The 23969-nt window shown below is 39.5% G+C and overlaps 3 protein-coding genes across 20 annotated transcripts in view; 2 read left to right on the top strand and 1 right to left on the bottom strand.

The window, feature by feature from the left end:
- The window catches only part of LOC145457734 (ubiquitin-like protein 3), a 245928-nt gene that overhangs the window by 29040 nt on the left and 192919 nt on the right, over nucleotides 1–23969 (top strand). The gene's annotated exons all lie outside the window — the stretch shown is intronic.
- The window catches only part of LOC145457722 (THAP domain-containing protein 1-like), a 474772-nt gene that overhangs the window by 310238 nt on the left and 140565 nt on the right, over nucleotides 1–23969 (top strand). The gene's annotated exons all lie outside the window — the stretch shown is intronic.
- Nucleotides 1–23969, bottom strand: part of LOC145457675 (NFX1-type zinc finger-containing protein 1-like) — a 224795-nt gene that overhangs the window by 98533 nt on the left and 102293 nt on the right. For 2 of the 18 annotated variants that reach the window (XM_080335932.1, XM_080335926.1), the window contains exons 3-18: nucleotides 10538–10668; nucleotides 9884–10034; nucleotides 8624–8720; nucleotides 6746–6891; nucleotides 6521–6670; nucleotides 6003–6094; nucleotides 5862–5945; nucleotides 5108–5220; nucleotides 4893–5043; nucleotides 3241–3363; nucleotides 3061–3186; nucleotides 2818–3007; nucleotides 2497–2762; nucleotides 1852–1998; nucleotides 764–922; nucleotides 287–358 (exon numbers count right to left, since the gene is read on the bottom strand). The exons of 12 other annotated variants lie outside the window; for them this stretch is intronic. In XM_080335932.1, the coding sequence (XP_080192058.1) occupies nucleotides 287–358; nucleotides 764–922; nucleotides 1852–1998; nucleotides 2497–2762; nucleotides 2818–3007; nucleotides 3061–3186; nucleotides 3241–3363; nucleotides 4893–5043; nucleotides 5108–5220; nucleotides 5862–5945; nucleotides 6003–6094; nucleotides 6521–6670; nucleotides 6746–6891; nucleotides 8624–8720; nucleotides 9884–10034; nucleotides 10538–10668 (2198 nt within the window). Of the gene's footprint in view, nucleotides 1–286; nucleotides 359–763; nucleotides 923–1851; nucleotides 1999–2496; nucleotides 2763–2817; nucleotides 3008–3060; nucleotides 3187–3240; nucleotides 3364–4892; nucleotides 5044–5107; nucleotides 5221–5861; nucleotides 5946–6002; nucleotides 6095–6520; nucleotides 6671–6745; nucleotides 6892–8623; nucleotides 8721–9883; nucleotides 10035–10537; nucleotides 10669–10839; nucleotides 10933–13817; nucleotides 15423–15696; nucleotides 15857–18202; nucleotides 18362–18911; nucleotides 19045–23969 lie in introns of those variants that run through there. 4 more of the 18 variants (XM_080335929.1, XM_080335928.1, XM_080335931.1 and 1 more) reach the window with 4 other exon arrangements.

The following is a 23969-nucleotide window of genomic DNA, read 5'->3' as shown; positions in this document are numbered from 1 at the left end:
GATTTGTTGCCATTACAATCAATCGGGGATTGCACTTTACTAGTTTTATGACTGTAATTAAACTTGTGGTCAGTAACGAAGTACTTCTACTTCTAATCATGTAGTGTTTGCCTGGTTGCGTTAATTACTTGATTAGATCCACTTTCAGACATGTTCCTCCGATAACAGTTTTTGAAACAAATCTAATTACTTTCTTTCACTTTAGACTTTTTAAAGTAGTTTGTGGATAGGTTTACATGAGTCTTACCTAATTCCCTTGTAACACGGATCAAATCGAAAAACTCACCATTATTGTACTTCATCCATTCTTCTTTGTGTGCCAAAATGTGAGCATGAAGAGTGTGGAGGTTGTCTTCACCTAAAAGATGCAAGGCTATGATCATGCTCATGTGTAGATTTACGGTTATTCGCTTATTTCGGTTATTCTCTTATTGCAGTTGCAAGTCCTAGGTATTTATGCCGTGGAGTAATGCAAAAGCAGGAATGTGTGGTAGCATATAAGGATACATAATGATTGGTGACGGTAATCGATTGCACTACTGCATAGAGTCTTGATCCATACCGGCCAAAGGTATGCCGAGACTCCGTAATTTATATATCTCCTAGCTTGTATCCTAAAAGTTTAATTAAGTTGTTAAGAAGCCAAGACGGAGATAGGTAAACCTGGATTCTAAGTAAGCATCCGGTAGACAGTTCGTGAATGATAGGGAAATTCATACCAATGATATTCCAAGCATAGCTGTTTTGAAATCAAAAGACTTACCTATCTCATAGAAAGCTCTTCCAATCTCCTCATCTGTGTGTTGGAGACTTCGTAAAAACATTAGTGTATAGGGCTGCAAGTTGCCAATTTCCTCGTGATAGACGACTTCCTTGGTTTTTGCTTTCAAGCCAAGCCAAGAGAGTAATTCTTCATCAACATCTGATTCAAAGTAGAAAATTTGTTCACTCAACAAAGCGTTTAAAGATATAGAAACTTAAATCATGGAGAACGGACTCAGGGGGTCAGGAAGCAGTTTCGCTTCATAACTACTCCAACTTCTGGACTCACATAAACGGAATGGCCGTATGAGATGATATATTCTACTGAGCAAACTCATTTTAAATGCCAACAGCCTACTGATACAAACATATTGCCGTTTAGAGATACTTTGTTAGGGTTTTCTAAGAAATTTGTTTGGAACCGCTATTACAGAATAATTTCAAGATTAGCTGCGAAATAGAAATGACTAGGTGTTGTTGCTGGACGTTGCTTGTTCTGTTTCTCAATTTTGGTGCCATATATATCATACCCGAAGGTGTCGTCTGAAGCGTTACGCATATAATTATTACATTCTTCGGCACTCGGCATGGATTTTCAAGACACGGCCGCCTATTTCAGGAAATGCAGCTACAGAATTCGCTAAAGAAAGCCTTCCCAATTTCTACATAAATCGTATGATGGCATTTTCAAGAAAGGTAATTTTTTTGCTCTTCATTACTAGCATACAGTTAATATTTGCACAAGACAGATGATAGTTGCACGATCATTGAGCAAATATTTGAACTAAAACTAGATGTCTGCGGGGGTCCGCGACGGTCCAAAGGGGGTCCGAGAAGACGAAAAGGTTGAGAACCATTGTCTTACATTGACAGCACATAAGTCAATATTTCACAAACTTCTAATTCATACTAGTGTTGGGATGACTCGAGTCACTACCCTAAAATGACTTGAATCAACGTAAGAGAACTATGAAATGACTCACGAGTAGGTGTTCAATTTCTTAATTTTGAGAAAACCAGGTGCGAAATTAACCGAGAGCAGCGATACTTATTCAGCTCGAGCAGTTGCGCAGAGAATTATACCATTACCGATATTTCCAGGAGCGCAAGCGTCTTGAAACTGTCGTTTGAATTGAATAGGTATCCCGAGGTTGCTTAGTTTCTGGATAATGCGTAGAGATGCCTCCAGTTGATTGACATTGACAGATATCTCGTGTTGTCGGGTCTTCATTTGGTCTGTAATTTCAAAAAATATATTGTATTACATTTATTGCTGTTTCCTGCGACTCAAGTCCTAATCACAGTTTGACACAAATCTTAACTATCACTCAACTCCATCGAATCTCTGCTATCAAATATATGGTGACAGAAATTGCATCATGATTTTTTACTCATGCTTTATCTACATTTTCGCATTTCTCTCTAAGGATTCTGGATTATTTTGCTGTTACTCAGGTTCTTGACGGATAATCAAAATGAGGGACTCTGGATTTAACTCTAAAATAACTGGATATGAATGAGATATTGACTCCAGCCCCGGTTACACGGCAAGGTGATTTCAATAAAATTTACCAATCGCATACTTACACCTTAAAAGCATAATTAGGTCAAGTTCCTGAAAAACGCCGAAGCAAACGCATATATGTGGCGGAACAAAATTTACAGTTGAATCATGTGAAAGTTTTCATATTTTTATATTCCAACTCATTCCAATTGCTATATCTCCATGCGTACCCCTGAGATCCCAGATTGCCTTCCTAGTTGCTTTTGTGCCCTGCGACCGATCTGGATTTTTTCGTCGCTTTTGCCGGATTTCGTACAACGAAAACTGCTTTGTTACTTCATTTTTGCAACGCCCTCCGACACGAACGATAACCGATTCATTGCTGGAAAACTTTGCTATCCCCTCAAGAAACTGGTCCAGCGCATGGTTTGTGTAGCACACGACAAGAATCGGACGAGAAGAGGGGGCATTTGGTGCGTCAGCACGCGGTTGTGCCCTAAAACAGAGATTAAATTAAACTTTCTTGGCAAGGATAATGTTTTAATCCATACCAAACCGCTTTATTCTTCAGGAGAATCTTCATGATTTCCAATCCCACGTGGGTTTTCCCAGTACCGGGTGGGCCTTGGAGAATTGCTAATTCGTGTGTCAAAGCCAATTTAAGTCCCTCGGCTTGAGACTGATTTAAACTCAGTTCATCAGATGATGGCCACTGATAACCAAGCACATCAACCTTGGTTTCTGAAGAGAAGACATCAATGACGTGCATTTTGATTAAATAATAAGTGTATTACTTTGCCCCGTGATTGAAGAAAAGTCATATTCAACCCTGGCTCGAGTTCCTGGTCGTAAGTAGGCAGGAGCGTGCATATCCGGCTCGCAGCTGACTATGTACCGTTCTAGCGGTAGACTGGCAGTATCTGAATTAGAGGACCTTAAAAGTGGTACTAAATACGAAATACAGATATTCAAACCTCTCAGTCCTGCCAACACGTGTCTGTACGCTTCAAAATAAGCATCAGTTTCAACCATGGTGTATACTTTCCTCATGTCTATTAAGGATCTGGCGGCGGCAGGTCTTCGACCTCGAGGAATAGCTGTAAAACCGATGACCATTTTAACTATATCAAAAGTTCATAGCAATCCGCCTCAATTGGATACAGAAGATAACTAATCGAAATAAAATGAAAATTTAGCCCAATTATTTAAAACTCAGTCATAAGTTAGGTTGGGCACAATGATTTGAGTACTTGAATCTGAATCGAGTATTAATTTGATCGATTCGAGTCAAGTAGTAAAAGACGATTTTTTCGAGAACTGAAATTATATGCTCCTCGCAACTGAAAGGTAATTTACTAACGAGAATTACGTAATTTTCCATGTATAATGCGCAAAATTTAACCGATTTTTGCCCTAAAATAGGGGGTGCGTTTTATACATGGGTACAACAAGCCTTGAAAAAAATCTCCCTCAATAAAACACTTGAAATCACACCATTCTTCATGATTGTTTCCAATCACGCATCACTTCCAGCCATCGTGTTCAGTAATTCGTATTACAGAGTGTAACGTGTTGCCAATTAGCGAGAAGCGTGTTGCCAATTAACGAAAGTCGGCTGCACAGCACGCGATCTCCTGCGGAGTTAGTTTGCCGTTTGTACACGAGCGAAAGTAGGTCTAGGTCGTTGATTGCGGCAAGCGCGCGCGGCAATCCTTGTCAAGTCATCGCGTCAACGACAGGCCTTAACAATCGCATACACAAGAAGCCATGTGCGCAAGATATAATCGCTTGCGTAATCAGTCGCATCTCCAACAGGCCGGGTGCGCACGACATAGCTGTTGGCCTGAGCAATCCCATCTGTAACATGTCGTGTCGCTAGCCTGAACTATCGCGTCACCGGCCTCGCAGGCTATGGCTTCTATCTACTATCGTTTAAAGACAATGACGTTAATTGTTAATTAGCGATCGTTATGTCATGATTGTTCAAGAGTGACATCGCAAAACAGAATGACATCGTATACTAAAACACAACGATTCATGTACTGCGAATGCAGGGTGCGTACTATACATGGGTACAGGTTTTTTCCCAGAATTTACAGGCCATTTTAAGGGTGCGTATTATACTTGGGGACGCACTATATTCGGAAAATTACGGTATAGTTTTGATACTATTTTCCACAGAGGAAGTCATGGAACCTTGCTTGGCCGGATCTCGGCATACGAAACACAGTAGAAAGCTATGAACGTTACTGGAAATAGCACATTTACAAAGTCATGACCATCCTACAAGATTGCCAGAAGTGCAATGAAATTGGTATGGTCGAAAAAATACCAAAGTCTCTTTAATGTGATGGATAACCAGCATTATGTTCTTTGTGGTGGCATAAAAGGTACATATTTGAACTTTGATGTAGTACATTCTGTTGTGACGCCATAATGAGTTATACTCGAATAGTCGACTAGAAGCATAATACATGATTCAGTTTCAAGTACTTGAACAGCCCTAGTCATAAGTTAATGTTTGACGTTTTAGCAGGCAGCAGTTTTAGCAGATAACTTGGAATAACACCTAGATGCATTTCAATGCACAAGCTCACATTTTGTTGGTTGGTAATTCATGTTTTACCTTCTGCTCCTACAGCATCTTCATCAATTTCATCATCAGAATCCAAATTTTCTTCTTCTCCTTCATCATCATACACAAATGCGACAGTCAAGTTTCCCACTTCCAGATCTTCAGGTTTCCTATCAGCAACTACAGCAAATAGAACCTCCCTCTGGAACAACGAGCACCCAATTAGACGTTTCTCCGTGCCAACTGTAAGATGTGTGACTACTAACTTGGAACATGTCGCTCGAAAAGCATAATAAGTTTCCAAATAACAGTCGTTTGGTGTTCTGCCATCTTATGTTCCCAAAATTCTCGGTGCTGAACTGGATCCTGTGTAAAACTCCTGAGGAAGGGAAAGCTTGGGTGACTGCCTGTGCATACTTTCATTGTAGGTTTATCCACCCAAATGCCTAATTTCAACCCAATTATTTCAAATATTAGTATATTGCGGGATTATGAAAGGTCTCATATCTCATGATTACAATGTAATATGACAATGTTGTTGAGTAACGTAGTAATTACTCATGTAGGTTATCTTTAATTGTAATTTGGCTTTGTGATTCTGCATATTTGAATCACCACTAGAGTTCCTGCATTAGTCACACACACATGCATCTTGCAATTCATGAGTGATTGTGGGCCAAATGAGATTGAGAGTCCTAGACGACTTGAAGATTACGTTTCTTGAACATGTTTCAAGCCTTTGTTTTTCTACACCTACGTGAAAGAGTTTGACCTGCCTTGGAACCCACCACTTGTAATGTATACGTGTAAAATTTAACCCAATTACTTAAACATTTCCTGAAGTGACATCAGTGACCACAATATCAGTTACCAGTGATCCAGAAGCCGATACATTCAAATAGTGATTGATCACATGAATACAGTGTGCCTCAATAGTATGGAGGGACATTTTCCCCAATCGCGATATCTATCACAGTGTTCCCATGGTGAAAAGGACAAAGAATAATATCAATAATCAACCTTTGTCATCAGCTTTTGGAAATAAGACTCTGACATCGTGGTAAACCTTGACATTTTCAAAACGATGCTTGGCATCCGAATCTCCTGTTAATGGGTATCAGTCATATATTCAATAATTGAGATAGCCCTGTATTACATTACCAAATTCCCGTATTTCATTGATACCATCACGTAAAGGTCTGATAAAATCTTCTCTCAGCAGCCGGTATTGAACGTCCAAATAATGATCAATGCTAAAGAGAGTACGAAGCAATCACATATTCATGACAATTCGCAACCATCATAAATTTCAAAAAACCTACATGGTAATCACCGCCAACTAATCTACATAAGGTATTTCTAACACAAGAAATTCTGTGATTATGACTCATTACAGAGAATAGTAATTCGACAACGAATAAAGATATTCTCGGGATTTGCCTCTATGCATACCCTGATTATAATTGATAAAGAAATATTCCTGTGTTTGTTGTGCGCGACAACGAAAATATGGAACTTTTGATTTAGTGCAAGGATGTTGTTTCTCCGATTTCATCTGGCACAACAGACCACAATTCTACGTAACAAAGCAACAATTATGGCTGGTGAGAATGTGTATGTGCGAGTAGAGTGTATTAAAGGGCATATTAACAATTTTTTTTCAAAACGATTTTACTCACCCCCGGTATGCGCCGCTAATGAGATTAGGACGTATAAAAGGCTGAGAATCAACCTGAATATCCTGTAACTGTGGAAAAACGGGAATCTGCCGGAAGTCATCGGGTGGTTCCAGTTGGCTCAGCTCTTTCACACCATCCAGTCCTGCTTTCCTGAGCATTAAAAACACAAGCATCAATCAGAGCATCGAAAGATGGAGTTCAACATCTGGCAATCAATTTTTCTACCTCCGCTTGTGTTTTTCTCTTTTCTTCTTCATTTCTTCGCCTACTCCGCCAAGTATTTCATTAACGTCATTATACACTGGTTGCACTTCAAGAATGCCGCCTAAGCCTTCCATCACTGTTTTTACTATACACATCATCATTGACACCTGTTGGAAATGTACGGTCATATCATCCTATTGAAAGCCTGAGTTGTCGAGTTCTCCTCGGTTCAGTCTGATAACTGTTAATAAACCATGACCATTGTCCATAGATCATAAGTTGAATAATTTATACGAATTGGATCTTTGGTGGCGCTTCGTAGAACCATCAGTTAAGTACCGTATAAATAACAGTGTAATTTTATTACTATTTTCGTAAATTCAGTATACCACAAGAGTTGCGATACGACGAAAGAGTCAATATAGCAAAAACCAGGCCCAATACGCAGTTACACATGCTGGTATTGATCCAGAAACTGCTTGAAATTAGACTTGAAAGTGACAAGGACAAAATGTTAGATGTGTATATCAGTAGTTGTCTATTAGGTAATGGCTGCCTATTGGCCTAAATCCCTAAATCAAAAGGGACTGTTGAAAGCTACTCTATTAGTAAATCGCTACTTGAATCGGTAGTATCACCGATAAGATAACATAATAGTGGAGGGTCAAGGCTTCTTGATCGGTAGGTCATGGGTTCAATCCCCGACCGGGTCAGACCAAAGACCTAATCAGTAAAACTGATACCCGCGACTTTCCCGCTTGGCGCTCATCATTACCAGGTTCCACGGAGGGGGTGCAAGACTTGGAAAGCCTTACAAGACTATATATGTACCTTCCTTGTCCAGAGGCATATACACATCATGCACTCGTGGTATGCATATGCAGTTATGCACAGATCGTGTGAATGTATATCATGAGTTGGTAAAAATCAGGGGTCGCCAACTCCAAACGGGTCGCGGGCCACTTTTCAAATATCGTAGAGGCCGCGGGCCATAATAGTTACCAGAAAAGAAGCAACACTTTATAAAAGTAGTAAGAATACAAAGAGAAACCACAAAAGAAGCAACACTTGATAAAAATACCAGTAGTACAAATACAACAAGAAATGTCATGATAATCACTTTCATTATTTGAACTGTGAGCGAACCACGATACCCGGCAACGCTTTTCATCGACTAAGCACTAAGGTATCATTATTGGGGCTGCCGAGACTTGTTACTATAGCTGAAAGACTGTCTCCTCCTAAAGCTTAATCTTTTGGGAAAGCCCTAAGCCGTTTTCTAAGCGTCTTGGTCTTGGCAGTGTCTGGGTCATTGAACTTCAAGGCAATATGAACATTCATACCGACCGATTCTCCCTCACTGGCATGCTGTTGGCAGCGTCGAAGCCGTTTCAGAAAGTGAGGAATAATGATATTGGGCACAGGCTTATTTCGAAACAACAACAACAACATTTTGAAACTGAAATAAATTTCAACATTCTTAAATACTTGACTTGTCGTTTTTCCAAAATCTGAAATCAGAGTGCGGGCTGCAAAATACAACCTCGCGGGACACGTGTTGGTGACCCCTGTTTATATTCTGCAAAACCATCAAGGACAAAAATATACAACGTCCTATTCCTATTCCTACGCCTTTTGGTTAAAGAGCAGTGAGCACATCTCATATTTCTTTTCATTGTTTTACAACATGTGCGAAGAACACAGGGCAGATTGAGTATAACATTATAACGATGTTCCTTAAAATCCTGGTTGTTACCCAAACATGGGAAGAGCAACACAGGCTGTGCACTGGACAATAATTCAAATAAAATATCAATATCTATTTTCCTAACATCATAGTTTTGAAAATGAATAATTATAACTTGACCAAGCTTATAGAATATACTTGTAAAGGATTACCATTTTTTCTGATTCAGAAGGCATCACTTCAAGCAAGGCCTTAGCCACTTTCAGAGAATTTTTCAGATGAATAGGAGCTTTCTTTCGCCTCGGAACACTACAAAACAAATTTTAATGATCTTGAAATATACCTGAGATGTGCGTCACACCTATATTTGCAAACTGATGTTGACATCATCAGGGGGAGATAGCGTAGCGGTGACGATAAGCACCTGCTACCCGTAGATTAACATCGAAAAATAACTGTGACATCTAGCACCAATTCGAGTTGGACGTCAGTTTAAGAGACCGCAACCGGTTGTTCGGCATTCTCCTATCTGTTCATTACATCGCATTGAGTCTTATCGTATAATACATTGTGCGTGTCTTTACCAGATGAAAATATAATCTGACAATGAAAAAAAACTTCCTTCGTACAGTCACCATGTGAAACGCATATCATATGAAATACGGTAACGTGTTCCATTTCAAAATATGCCTCGTTAGGAGTTCATAAACCATTGGGAAGAACGTCTCTCTAACACATTCTCAAATTTTGTACCGTCATGGTTCAAGATCATTAATTCCGAATTGTGACAATGGAATACTGACGATTTACCAAGTCCGATTGTCCTCATAATTAGTCTAATTTCTTCTAGACAAGTGGTTCTTTACAGGTATTCCCTGGAACCCCAGGGGTTACCTGGAGGTAACGACACACACTATACTCATACAAATGATTTGTGGTGACACGGCTGTCTTGGCCATCATTGGTTACAGACAATTAGGGCCGATCCAAATTTCAATTGTGACCGTTGTGGTGACCTGACATGTCATATGCATATGCAGTGGCATACGCAGGGGACGTTGGGATTCAACATGAAAACCCTGTCCTTCTGAAATGGCAATTCTATCTCCAATATTGATAAGCTCATTTGCAATGAAGCAAGTGATTTGGTTTGATTTATTGGCTTGTGGATTGTCATTATAACGATTCATGAAATCAATTTTATGTCCTACTCATCTCATTCCGTGTTTCACCAATAGTATGTTATACTAGTTATAATAATAATATTGAATACTTGAATCCATTTTGCTAGAGGAATTAGTTTGCTACTACCCCGGTTTGAGTTGCATTATTTAAGGATGCGAACAACGTAGTATACTGCTTCAGGTGTGTAGTTTGAAGAAGCATGTAAAAGACAATAAATAAAATGAATTATAAAATATTAAACCTTACACATTGAATCTGACAGGACTTCCGCATGTCTTTGTTCTTACCTTTGTTCAGTAAGTAGACCAAACAGGAATTTGTTGATTCTTGTAAGAAAATCATACTTTATAATCAGACGCAGTACGTGTGACAAAGATTCAGCAGGCCCGTCAGCCTCCAACATCTTTCCGAAGACCTTCAGCAGCATTTGTACCATACCTAGATTCAGAAGCATAGACTCGTAGAGATTGCTTCAATATCAAATCATGAAATTTCAATTGTTTGAGAGCAAATTTCAAGACTATAAATCAGGACCATAAATTAGCGGTTCTTAACCTTTCTGTACTTGTGGGCCACTTTTTATGTTAAAAATATTACGTCATCGTCACATACATACACGCCGGTATGCCTCGAATACCTATTAAATTTTTTGGTGGCTTACCCAAAATTCTGTTGTGCATGTATCAGCCTAAACTAGCTGTTGAATTGTGCAATTTTCATCTTTTCATGAGTTTCATAATTTTTCAAATATCTCCGTAGCCCACTTCACAATGCTGCTGTAACCCACCAGATAAAAACCAATGCTTAAATGGTTGAGCATTATATCAAAAATATGAAATTGCACAATCTATATTGAGTAAGTGGCCTCTGCCAACCAATTTAGCAGATCAACGGTAATAGGATGATTGACGAAAACTTATTGGGCCTGTCGCCATACATACCATCACGTAATTCTCCTCTGTCTGCTCTAAGCAGCTGCTCAAGACCTGAACGATTATTCCCGAGAGTGATTATGATGTCCTGTGAGCTTTCATTTTGCTCCAAATCTTCCAGACGTTTATATCCCATCAACCTACATTTCAGGACACAAAAGAATTTCGCTTGGTCTCATTTGCCCATCCAGGACATCATCAAGTTGGCAGTTCTCTCGAATATTTCATCACCCTACCTTATGTATATTTTGAAATGATACAAGGTAGGCTACATTACCAAACATACTAAAGAATAAGAGTACAATGCAAACCTGATTTTATTGCCTTGGTCACGTGGTTGTGCATTCTCATTCATATTACCGTTTTCATGATCGTTTGCTTGATAACCCCGGCCACGCTCAGCACTTTAAAGGAAAAAAAAATAATTTAGTTTGCAATCTTTTGTGAATCTCGATATAGACATAGACATTAAATGTCAAATGAGTTTGGATTTGTACACAACCCGGACCCTGGACAGAGGCCATGCGATGGATACTTTTTACCGAATGTCATTATCCAAGAGGCAGTTGTGAGGAAGCGTATTTTGACAGTCGACAGAGAGGTGATTCGTTAGTCGACATTAGATCGCTGTATATTTGTCCTTGATGTTTTTGCGGCATATAAACCGACTCATGATATAGATACTAGGGATGGTGTGAACGTGAGGTTCACGTTCGCGTTCTGTGTGTGAACCTCGGAAATTTCAAGGTTCACTTTCACAAACGAACCTTGGTAGGTTCTGCACTGTGAACCTTTTTCATATAGTACAATATTCGCCTCATTATAACATCTTTGGTTGAAATTTATTGCATTTCAACTGCGTACATACATATCAACGTAGCAATACCCAGACGCCGAATACATTGTCCGGTCCGGCCTAGACCGATAAGGCGTAAGCTTATATTCCCTTGCAAGTCCTCGTCGAACTTGTGGGATAAGTGACGGAAGATATTGATTTTATGGGATTATTATATCATTTGATTACCCCACCTGATACATATGGCGACGTTAAAACGTCAATATGTACTTTAGAATTGCGGCATTATGTGGCCCGAGTCGTCGCTAGGTATCGTGTACATTAATATAGGCTATCATTTCACTGAAATGTAGGGTTGGAATTAGCAATATCATGTCGCGTGACGTTATGAGGTTCGCGTTCACACAGAACCTTTCAAAAAGGTTCACGTGAACGCGAACCTGAACCTTTCAGAGGTTCACACCATCCCTGATAGATACACACGATCTGTGCATATGCATACCATGAGTGCATGATGTGCATATACGTTGGACTAGGAAGTAGCAGATATATGGGAGAAGTCATGGTTGCCAATGTTACTAATCAGATCTTTGGTCTGACCCGGCCGGGGATTGAGCTCGTGACCCACCAAAAAAGAAGTCGGTCGTTCCACCATCACGATATCTTGTCAGCATGAACGGCATCTCATGACATGAACAATTTGGAAAGTGATTCTGTAGCAGGACGTGTTTGTTCAGAGGCAACATTAAATTCTCGAAGATCAATTTTGATCCACTTTAGATATGGGTCACGTTTAAATAGAGTTGTGAAGGACTCGAAATATGATGCGATATCAATGTCTAACCATAATTTGAAATCTGATCTCAAATTCGAGCTCGTACATGGTAAACAAAACATAATTTGCGAGAGAAAATATAGCAGGTTAATCGCCGACGAGGAACAGTCCTAAATTTCCGTACTACCGGTAGCCAGAGGTGATTAAAGTAGTCATCGGCGGTACCCAAGTACCCAAGCACAATAAATGCGGTACCTTTCCACCAAAGTACAAGTAAAGATTTTCAAGTCACCTCAAAATACTTCAAGCAAAGTAGAAGAAAAAGGCAGGCAAGTACAAAACACAAAATACACAATAGAAGTAAGCAGTTTGAAATAATAAACATTCAGTAGTTAATCGAACTTGACACCTGTCATCAGCCGAATTTGCAAGATGTATCCTGATGAACAACGCAAAGTGACTTATGGTGCCACGAACGGTTGCAAATTTGTAACTGAATTCAGCTACAGCGATACATGGGCTCTGCTTGCTCTGTATTACCACTTGGTAGTTATGAGGAGTTGGCCTTGAAAACTACTGATGGAAAACCGGAAGCCGTTTGAACATAAAACCACTTGAGCAGGTGATGCAAGCAGGGTTGTAACTAAGTCACAAGGCTCCGAGTCACAAGTCAATCTCACTTTTATAGTTTTGACTCGAGCCAACTCGAGTCATTTTCAATTCACCACCGAGTCAAGTCCGAGTTCAAGTCAGAGAGCAGAGGATCGAGTCCGAGTCCAAGGCATTGTGATGACTGCTCAGTTACCAGTCAAAGTCTTGTTTTACCCACTTTTATGACTCTGTTTGGTGATATCGAATGGGTCGCATTTATGATATACTAAAATTCCTCACTTTTAGCAGTTTCTGGCCGCATTTTAAAGTACCAGTATAAATAGACGAAATCCCAGTAGTGTGGTTACTTTACTATTCTTCGAAATTACAATGAAATGTCGGTCTTGGCAGTCTCGAGTCATATGACTTGGTTCGAATCATGCGCAATGACTCGAATCCAAGTCGAGTCGAGAGACAGATTGAGTCGAGACGAGTCATTTTCATATTTTGAGAAAATGACTTGAGTCAAGTCAAGTCATCAGAAGATTGTGACTCGAGTCATTACAACCCTGGATGCAAGTAGGCCAAACCTAATTTGAGTAACTCACATAAGTTGAAGTAGAGTTTCCCATTACAATTAAGTACCTGAATGATTCGATTTCGAATCGAGTACTAGGTTGCGAATCGATTCTAGTACTACTCATATTTATGATGCCACAACAGTATGGATGACTTAACATTATGCCTGTTACACTACATTGATGACAATTTGGTGTTTTTCAACCATATCGATTTCTTTGTACTTTTCTGACAATACTGCAAGCTAATCATTCTTTCATTGACATTTCGTGTCTGCCAAGGTGCTGCATGTTTGGATCCTGGGATGATTTCAAGGCTTCCACGGCCAGAATAGAGTATGAAAAGTGTAATTCTCGTCGATAAAATAACTTGTGGTGGCAAAAGGAGAATAATCTCAGTAATCAAAAAAAACGTCCGTCACTACCCGAGTTGGATCATTACAATTAATGGGCTACAGGAATCATTGTGCCCACCCCTATTAGGCCAACTGTCCAGTGTCCACCTCTGGCGTTAATCCAGCATCACAATATTTCTATTCATATTCATACCCTGGTGCTTGATTTCCTGGTCTTCGGAAATTCCCTTGTGTTCCTCCTCTGCCGCGTCCCCGTGGCACCCGTTCGCGAGGCGCTCGGGGAGCCCTTCCTTGAAACTCATTCATTTCTTGAAGTAACGAAAACCAAGAGTAACCTTGGATCTATAAGATCTATAAAATCTGATTCAAAAGACACAATTAACAGAAGTTTGGTGTCCAAATCAAGTTTAGTTAAAATGGTATATCCATTGTAATCCGATATTACATTGTACAAGGCACCTTTCGTTAGTTGCTTAAACATGCTACGAGAAACTAGGGGAATTACTGTTGCTATTACATTAAATTCATGATCTACAAGCGATAGCATTTTATAATCAATGACTCTGGTGACACACTCCAGTGAAATACACTTTGCTATCGGCATAAGATTTAGACAGTTTGTAAAAGCATGGCTATGGTCGTCATGGTCGCATTTCATATTGATATTTATCAAATGAAATGAAGCGTGCCTTTTGACTTTTGTATCCGGTTCGCTGGATTAACATATATCACGTCAATAATGAGCAACAACGGACAGCTTGTGAATGTACAAATTTCCATGTTGATTGCCAGTTCCCAAGCAATCCTCTGATTTTACAGCTGTTTCGCTCCTTATCACACCCTTCGAATCACAATACCAAGGCTAGACCAAATGCAATTATAACTAGGGCGATTTCTTTTTACCTAAAAAACAGAATATTTTGACCTAAAAAATTTTGACATTTTTTACCTTAAAAAACTTAATTCTGACAAAATTTTGACCTCATGTATGCAAATTAGGTGTTTTCCCACATAATGTTAGAATTGTACTAATTATTTTCATTACTGGTTGGAAGTGTCTGTCCTTACAAAGTAGTTTGGCCAGAAAAAAAATTTTGACTTGAAACTGACAAACTTTACATAGGCTACTGTAAAAAGAACTTTATTTTAACGAAATCTGGACCTATGCAAAATTCCAGTGGTTACATGACGCATAATGGTAGAAATAATAAAAGTTTGTTGAAGTACAACGAAAGATACTTTCCTACATTCTAGGGAACCTCACCCCAGTCACCCCCTACCCTAAACACACTAACCCCAACCCAAACATTATGGTGACTGACCATATTTTGCATGTCACGACTGACCTTATTTTGCATGTGACTGACCTTATTTTGCATAATATCAAACCAACCCTGTAGAAATTAGCCATCCACAAAATGAAATCCAGCAAGGCTGCCGGCTACAATCTAATTCCATCCCAGTTTCTAAAAATGGCCAATTTTCATATCAATCTTTTCAATGCGCAGTTTTTCAACTTCATGATAGAAATTAGAGTTTAACCAAGCTATCTGAAAACAGCCAGGGTGGATAAAAAATATACTGTACTACTGAAAAAAAATTGTGTTCATCCGGTGCAATTTTAAGATAAATCTGTGGACAGAAACAAAAAATGCTGAACGGTAAGTTTTCGACTGTAATTGCCATATAACAAATATCAGCAAGACATTAGTTTTCGATTGATACCAGTATTACCAAGTTCTGCTCTGCTGTTGGGCTGCCAACACTAACACTGCAATCATCTCTTTTCCTCATTCCTCTTGTCTTGTCTTGTCCTCCGTGTATTATAGTATAATTTGATTTTCTCTCGTCTCTTGTTATGACTACCGGTACAGCTGACTTTGCCTAGCGGTAATTTTTTATTATTGTATTATTACGTCATACTTTGCCTTTTTGGTTTTCGTTCGAATCTCTCTCTGTATGCTTATTATTGTGCCGTTAACTCTCGATAAGGGGCACACGAAAAGTCTTCGAGTTAATAAATTCTTCACTGCAATGAATGTAGTTGTGAAAGCAATACTCAAGTTTAGTACCGCCAACCATATTTTCAAGAATCATGTTATAAAAATGGAGTGATCCGTGCTTGTGTGTACACCAGGGTTAGGTCACAATGGCTTAATTATTAGCTACCTTCACACTGCATCATAACTTGGTCATATATTGACATACCAAGTGTATGAACAGCTGGAGCACATATACACTACAAAAAAAAATTAGACAAATTTGGTCTCAAATTTAAGAAATGAGGATGATTTGGTCTCATTTTACCACCCACTCACCATAAATGCTATTTTCGACTCAGACAACCATATATATATTGATCTGAATAGTACACGTGAGTAGTAAGTGGCACGTACCTTGATAACTATATCTAGTGAATACCTTGAAACTTAGTACAGGATCATCTCCACACTGCAATTTCTGGTCTCTCTCATCCTTCCCCTCCTCCGCTCAGACCCCTAACATTGAAAAGGATGCCCCCAAAGCACTGCTACTATTTTCGATCAATTTCTGGCTTACTTTTGATACATAAAGTTATTGGTAAGACTAATTGGTCTTTAAGACTTTTTTTTTGTAAAAAATCGATTTGAGACATTGAGACCAAATTTGTCTGATTTTTTTTTGTAGTGTACTGCAATTCACATAATTTTGCCTCCAAAGTCCTTGTGCTCAACTGGAAAATCCGTCCAGAATTTAGTAATCTAAACCGTGTCGCTATTTGCCAATGATCACAAATCTCCATATAGTCATACAGGACCTAGTAGATCAAACAAGAATAACTTTGATAAGATTACTTTAGCAACCATCACAGTTAATGAATACAGTACCAGTAGTCTGCTAAAAGTTCTGATTATAGCTAGAGATTCTCACACAGTTCCTTTGATAATTTGCTATTATTGCTGGAGTTGATAACAGGAGCTGATAGACAGATAGCTGACAGAGCCTTGACTCGGTTTTGAACTTCTCACTCAGTCAATACCGACGTCGCCCTTCAACCCTAAGGACCCAATCCCTAATTACCCTAACCCCTTACTCTAATCAGTCAATACCAACCCTTAACGACGGCCCTGTGGATATAAAGCTGTATCAGCTGTATCAGCAGTATCAGCTGTATCACCCTGTGGATATAAAGCTGTATCAGCTGTATCAGCTGTATCACCCTGTGGATATAAAGCTGTATCAGCTGTATCACAGCTGTATCAGTTGTATCGCAGCTGTATCACTCATATATCAGCTGTAGCATGAATTATCGAAAATTTTCGCGCTTCACGCTGGCTCACTAAACAGTACAACAATAATTTCATGGCAAAAGCGAACAACGTGATGGGGGACGGTTTATCACCCTATAGGAGCCCAAGACTCAAGGTTTTTTGCGGAGCCTGACGAAGTGCTGTTACGTTCCTGCCAACGGGTATACACCCGGCGATGTGTAATTAATTATTATTCGAGGGGTCCTGCCTTTTCAAACACACCTCACTCAGCTCTACCGGTCGGTAGCCTAAATCAGATTACGTGAGCAGAGAGAGGAAAAATATTAATAGCAATCTATATGCAATTCCCGATCATATATTGACCGACTCAATCATGAAATATAGAAATTTCTCTTGCTTTGCGCGTTTGAGCGAGAAGAGCTGACTCACTAAATGGACACCCTATGTAGATGATATGTAGCGATAAACAGCGTATAGCCTGAGGGGGGTCGGTTTATCACCCTATAGGGGGCCCATAAGACCAACGTTTTTTTTTTGGGGGGGGGGGGCTGACGAAGTGCTGTTACGGCCCTGGCTATAATGCGTCCTGATAATGCTAATAAACCAATGATGATGATGATCTAGTTTACGTCTGACATTGCGTGTTTGCATAATCACTGTAGGGGACGATACCCTTGTGTTCCGATACCTGACTATTTTGCATCCCAGACGTAGTCTTGGCGTGATACTTTTTATGCAGAGAGAAACCTGGATGATAAAGCTGATAATTGAGTGATACAGTTCATACCTGAGTGACATGGTTGATACTTGAGTGATAGCCTACTAGACTATTTCGCGCATCTCAGACATAGTATAGACGTGATACTTATTGCAGAGTGATACCTGGGTGAATCTCGGTACGGTTTGTCTTATATAACATGGGAGCAGCGATGATTCTCAAAGTTAAAGTAATTAAAAAAATAATAATAAAAAAATCGAGAATTTTTTGAACACAAGACACCGATTCCATACAGGTAGAGTGATACAGCTGATACAGCTTTATATCCACAGGGTGGTGATACAGCTGATACAGCTTTATATCCACAGGGTGATACAGCTGATACAGCTTGATATCCACAGGGTGATACAGCTGATACAGCTGATACTGCTGATACAGCTGATACAGCTTTATATCCACAGGGCCCTTAACGACTATTGGAACTGTGAAAGGAAGAAAAATGATGTAAATGATCATAAATCATTTTGATATAATTCGTCAATTGACGATTCGAGGACGTCAAAATATAGCAGATGAGTAGAGTGACAGGACAACAAACACTGACTATACCTTCGGCAGTGTTACCATTTGTCCTCCTTTAGGAGGATTTGTCCCCCTTATTCTGGAAATCCGAAATGTCCTCCAACTACGCCTAAATGTCCTCATTTTTGGAAATCCACCCTTCTTTATAGCTTTGACAGCTAGAAAACGCCCCAAATGACGCAAAATCTGTAATGCAGACGTAGGAGCGAGTCATTCGGGAGTAGGACCAGAAAATAACCTTTTTTAGTCAACACAAGATTTCCAGTAAATATTTCAAAATCAGCTGTTTTCAATTTCGGTAAATACGATTGTTGATATACAATGTTCTTTCCAATTCTCTACTAGTTGCTGACGATTACCCCTGACGAGTGACAGCCGTAAATATTCGTGTTCATTTCAATATGAATATACTATTCAATTGTAAATTTCGGTAAACTAACTCTTACAATTTGTCAAAAGTGACCTCCTTTCCGAATTACAAAATATGACAACCCTACTACCTTGGATCCCTCCAAGTAATAATGCCAATACATTTGAAAGTATGGAGGCCGTTACCACTCGCACACAGAACAGCTCTACCTACGACAGTACGCGGTACGTAAACAAAACGGCCCTAGCAGACGCGGTATAGCTTTCCATATTGACACAAATACAATTGTAATGATTGACTGATCGAGCTCGTGTAATGTCTACAATCTTTATTGAATTACAAAAGAAAATATTTTGAGGCTCATACACGATACTTATTTGCGATAGCTTCGCACACTTCTCCTTTATCTTCTACCAACAACCGCCCGACGTCTTGTTGACGAAGATAATTGTCGATTTGTGTTGGATGAGAAATTGACGAAATTCCAAAACATTTCGGCGAAAAGAAAGATCTCTCTCGTATCAGGGTAATTCCCTGAGATCCGATGATCGGATTGGATATTTTCAAATCCAAAAGTGTTCTGGATTAAAGTAAAATCCACGTCCAAATCCAAATCTAACTTCATGATCATCATCATCATTGGTTTATTAGCAATTTTATCAGTTCAATACACCACAAAAATGCGATACAATGAAAAGATAGGAGAGCGTCGAAGCGACTTGGAGTAGTCTACGGAATCAGACACCCACCTTGGCCTAGGTGATGAAAAGAGGAGGCATGCACACCGAATGTAAAGTAAAGAAGATAGTATAGAAAAAAAGCAAGCAACAAGAAATGGATGGCATGTCATGGAAGGCAAGATCGATCGGTCAGTCGTGTTCCGGCTATCTTGAGGATGGACTAATATTCATTTAGTGATTGCTTGTATTTCGACTTGAATGTGGACAGGACATGCTCGTCAACAGTCGGATGTCCGGCGGGATACTGAGAGTCAGTCCATATCCGATCCAATAGGCAGGGCATGGTAGGGAATGGTATGGTATGGAAGTTTGGTATGGTATGGACGAAATTTCGGTATGGAATATGGAAAAGTGCAAGTATGGCATGCAGTGTTGGGATGACTCGAGTCATGACTTGACTCGAGTCAGACTCGAGTCACCTTTTTCGTATGACTTGACTTGACTCGAGTCACTTTGCTAAAATGACTTGACTTGACTTGACTCGGCGTATCAAAAATGTGGATTGACTCGTGACTCGGAGCAAAATTCACGAGTCAATTTCAAGTCATCAAGTAATCGGTGTCGATAAAAATCCCTGGATCTTGCATATGGTCGGACTGTTCGCTAAATGCTGGTGTAACCCGTGAGAGCGACCAATCTTTCAGTGATCGTGCGCTTTACTGAACCTCCATTGTTCTCTCACAAATAAATTGACCGCAAACGAAGTGATCGAAACTTACAGATTACGTTGTCGTGAACTAGTACAGTAAAGTAGTTTAATAGCAAAATGTATATTTCTGTTCTCTGCTCTTTCTTTAATCAAACCTCTTATTTTATTGAAATTGAATTAAAATATAGTTAATAAAGCCTCAACTATTAGCGTAGGCTTGAATTGTATCATATCAATTAGTAAATAGGTAATGTATTGCATCTTGTCAATTCGTTTCGCTATTCTCTATTTTGGCTGGTAACTATAAACTGAGGCTGTGCAATTACTTACGTAGTTTAGCAGTTCTACGTATATGTGAGCGATACAGGGCCTTCTTGCGTGTATATTTGACTCTATATTCGCTCATTGGTTTAGTTTAGAATCAATGACCACTCAATCTGTATTTCAGACAGCTAGCAAAATGCAATGACGTAATCATGTCTCATACTTCAAAAAGGCAACATGACTTGAATTGTGACTTGACTCGTGACTTGACTTGACTTGACTCGACTTGACTCGAGTCACCTCCAAAAATCGAGTGACTTGACTTGACTCGAGTCACTTTCGAAAATCGATTGACTTGACTTGACTCGAGTCAAAATGTGCAATGACTCGAAATGACTCGTGACTCGAAGGTAGTGACTTGATCCCAACACTGATGGCATGGTATGGAAATTTCCCAAGTATGGTATGGAACGTGTTTTCCATTCTTCCATACTTTTCCCTAATTTGACAGTTTTGCCAGAACCATGACAATAATCCTACTTTCGATTTGTCAAATTGATTGTATGCTGCAGAAAACTGCTACTGTCTACGTTGTGATTCATGCACCCATCCCGGCTGACATCTATTTGAAGACAACAAAGTAGCGCAACGCTCATATGAATGAACATAATATTAATGATAATAATTATTCCGATCTAACTATCATAAAAATGAATGATATTCGATCGCTGTCGCGTTACAAATTGCATTTCGCTTATAGTTACTTCAACTACGTAAGCAACCAACAGGTAAAATTGTAAACACTGAGAATGTAGAAATCACATGAATATTATTATCAAGTTGTTGAACTTGGAAATAAAATTCTGTGCTTTGGGAGGATGATTATCACGCAATATCTATTTGACATGACCATCATTGTAATTCAAAAATACGTAGCTTTTCTTGGAGCAACGTTACGATATGCCGGCCTACAACGCGCATTATTGTAACTTTATGAAATCATGGTTATCACTGATTAATTGACAGTGGATTGGACACATGGACACCCTGGTGTTGGCTAATGAGGCTAATGAGTGTGACCCAAAGATTTGTGGGAAATGTGGACATTTGATCAGCTCTCGCAAAATGATTGCAGTGATGTTAAATTATATATTTTAAGATATATTCTAGTGCAGATGTTTCCAACCGGTGGGAAATTTTCCCTAATTTAGAGGCTTCTGGTTGAGAATAGACTCACTTGAAAAAAAATTATTTACATTATTAACCTCGTTTAATAAACGTTTGTATGAAATGCCGATCGTATCTCTAATATTTCTTAGCTCATTTGCAATTCAGCAATTCGACTTATCAGTGCCACCATAGTGTCCTATATGGTGTCGACACAAGCAAATCTCACGGTTCAATGAAATTGGTTCACGTCATACTTTACATTTAATCAAAGGCAAAGTTACGGTGATTTTTGACCGGCTTGCCGAGCATTAAATTTGATGAACCGGGTATCAATCGAAAGCTGACGCTGTACTGCTTGCGAAAATATAAAATTTATTCCGCTTATGGCCCTGGAACCCCCACAATCAGCCCCAAATTATTCATTGTTGAGGAGATTGGCAGTGTGACTCAACAATGCTGTCTGGCGAAATGAGAGAGTAGCTCAAGAGCAAGGATGAGGCTGCGCGGCGAGAGTGAGATCAGCTGGCGTGTCGCGGCAATGGCAATGTGCAATCGCGTCGCAGAGAAACGCTGCGCTGTTGATACTTTTTCTAGGCGCTTCTGTAAAAGCGCGAGCACACCTTACCAGCCTTTCCTTGACTATTGTAAGGGTAGAAGCGGAGTTATGTGAGTTTTTCGTTGATAATTCTCGGATTATCCACCGGTCTGGGATAATCCGAGGATTATCATCGAAAAACCCACATAACTCCGCTTCTACTAGTCGGAATTGAGTCAAATTTGTTTTGCATGGTCTTTGAAGACAGCTCAACAATTTCATGGGGTTGGCAGAAAAATTTGAAAAATTTTTTTTTTCAATTTTCCTTGATAAATTAAAAATTTTAATTGGATCTGCGGAGTCCTATACTTGTCGGAATTGAACCAAATTTGGTGTGCAGCGTTTTTTAGGGTAACCTGACGATTTAATCAGTGAATGGCTGGAATCAGGGAAAAAAGTTATTTTTGAACAGCCCTAATGTTCATGTCACGCCGATAAGATTATTTACCAGCCTAATGCCTGTGCGCACTGCACCACTGAGCTATATAAACACCGCGCATCCGGTGGTTTCCATAACCTTTTATGTTCGCGACTCTATTTCCAATTTGAAATGTTCCATGGCCCAGCTCGAAATTTGATAAGCTAATTACTAAAAAAAGGTCAGCACCTTTGCCCAGACTTACTCACGGCCTATTTTGGAAGCTGCATGATTACGTTCAACAGCTTCGCGACCACCAGAATAAAGGCAAACGACCCCCCAGGTTTAGAACCACTTTCTTTGACTAAAGCAGAGGTCTCAAACACGCGGCCCGCGAGAGCATTTTGTGCGGCCCGCGACGAAATTTTGGAATCTCAAGTATTCAACAATATATTCAAATGCGGTATATCTTTTATAGATATAAGAACTTACATTTCAGCCTAAAACTACTATGAAAATCATTGATATCTCAACAAATTTCGCTAGCACATCACTTTTAAAAGCTACCATGTGATAGAAAGATCAGCTAATACGTCACATTTCTAGTTCATGACGATTAAACATGCCCCGTTGACGAATCGTGACTGAAAATTGTGATTTATTTTGGTGCGACCTTCTCGTAAAATTACTCGACTTCGGATTGACTGGGTAATTAAATAAAAATGACTCGAGTTGAGTCGGGTCAAACGTTGGATTTAGTGAAGGACTTGCGACTCGGAACGGCGACTTGTTAATCCTACGGACGCAACAATCTATGAAACTGTCATGGAAATAGTAGTATATCAAAAGGTAGTAGCTTGCGTTGCGTATAGGGTATATATCTAGCTAATCAGGTCCATATGACAACCATTGGCATTCTATGACCCCCGTGACGCATAGTTGGTTACATGCTGGGTATTGTTTGTTCTCTTTATCGGCGGCGAGTTGGGTAGTAGTACGCTAGCTGTAGGCACCAATGAATTCTTCGCCGATTGGACATTTCTATTCTAGGGGTTCTTAACCAGGGTCCGTAGACCCCATTGGGGTACGAAACACCACATCAGGGTGTGCGAGGCCGATATGCTGTGGAATATGTTATTGGCCGATTTCATTCAACTAGAAAATAGTCTTCGCGCTTCGCGCGATTTTATGTGTATATGGGCTTTCTTATTTTAATATAGGTACCATCAGAAATTGTGTTCAAAATGGACAGGGGCTACGAAAAATCTCATTGGAAGCACAAGGGGTACGATCGCTAAAAAGACTAAGAAGCAATGCTATTACTATGGCTTAATAATGATTATATTTAAGTTGTTATTGATATGTTCCAATAATAATCGAAGGCAAAATTTAACGCTGATTTAATTTGACGTTGGCAATGACAATAACAATAGCCTATACTTATCACGACTTTATCAAAACCAGGAATAGGCTACACCGCTCAAATGCTCTGATATCAGATCAATCTTCAGTAGATTCTAAAATATTCTACATAAAAGTGTGGCACGACAAAGGTCCACTAGTTACAATATTATAACCCGACAGTTTTACGATGTCATGATGCATCCTCCCGCGCATGATGTCTATAACTCATTAATTAAACAAATTA

Source organism: Botryllus schlosseri, chromosome 15 (genome assembly GCF_051294905.1).
Source record: "Botryllus schlosseri isolate E-star chromosome 15, Bs_hap1, whole genome shotgun sequence".
Lineage (NCBI taxonomy): Eukaryota > Metazoa > Chordata > Ascidiacea > Stolidobranchia > Styelidae > Botryllus > Botryllus schlosseri.
The sequence above is the reverse complement of the archived record's forward strand: the minus strand, read 5'-3'. Positions and strand labels throughout refer to the sequence as shown.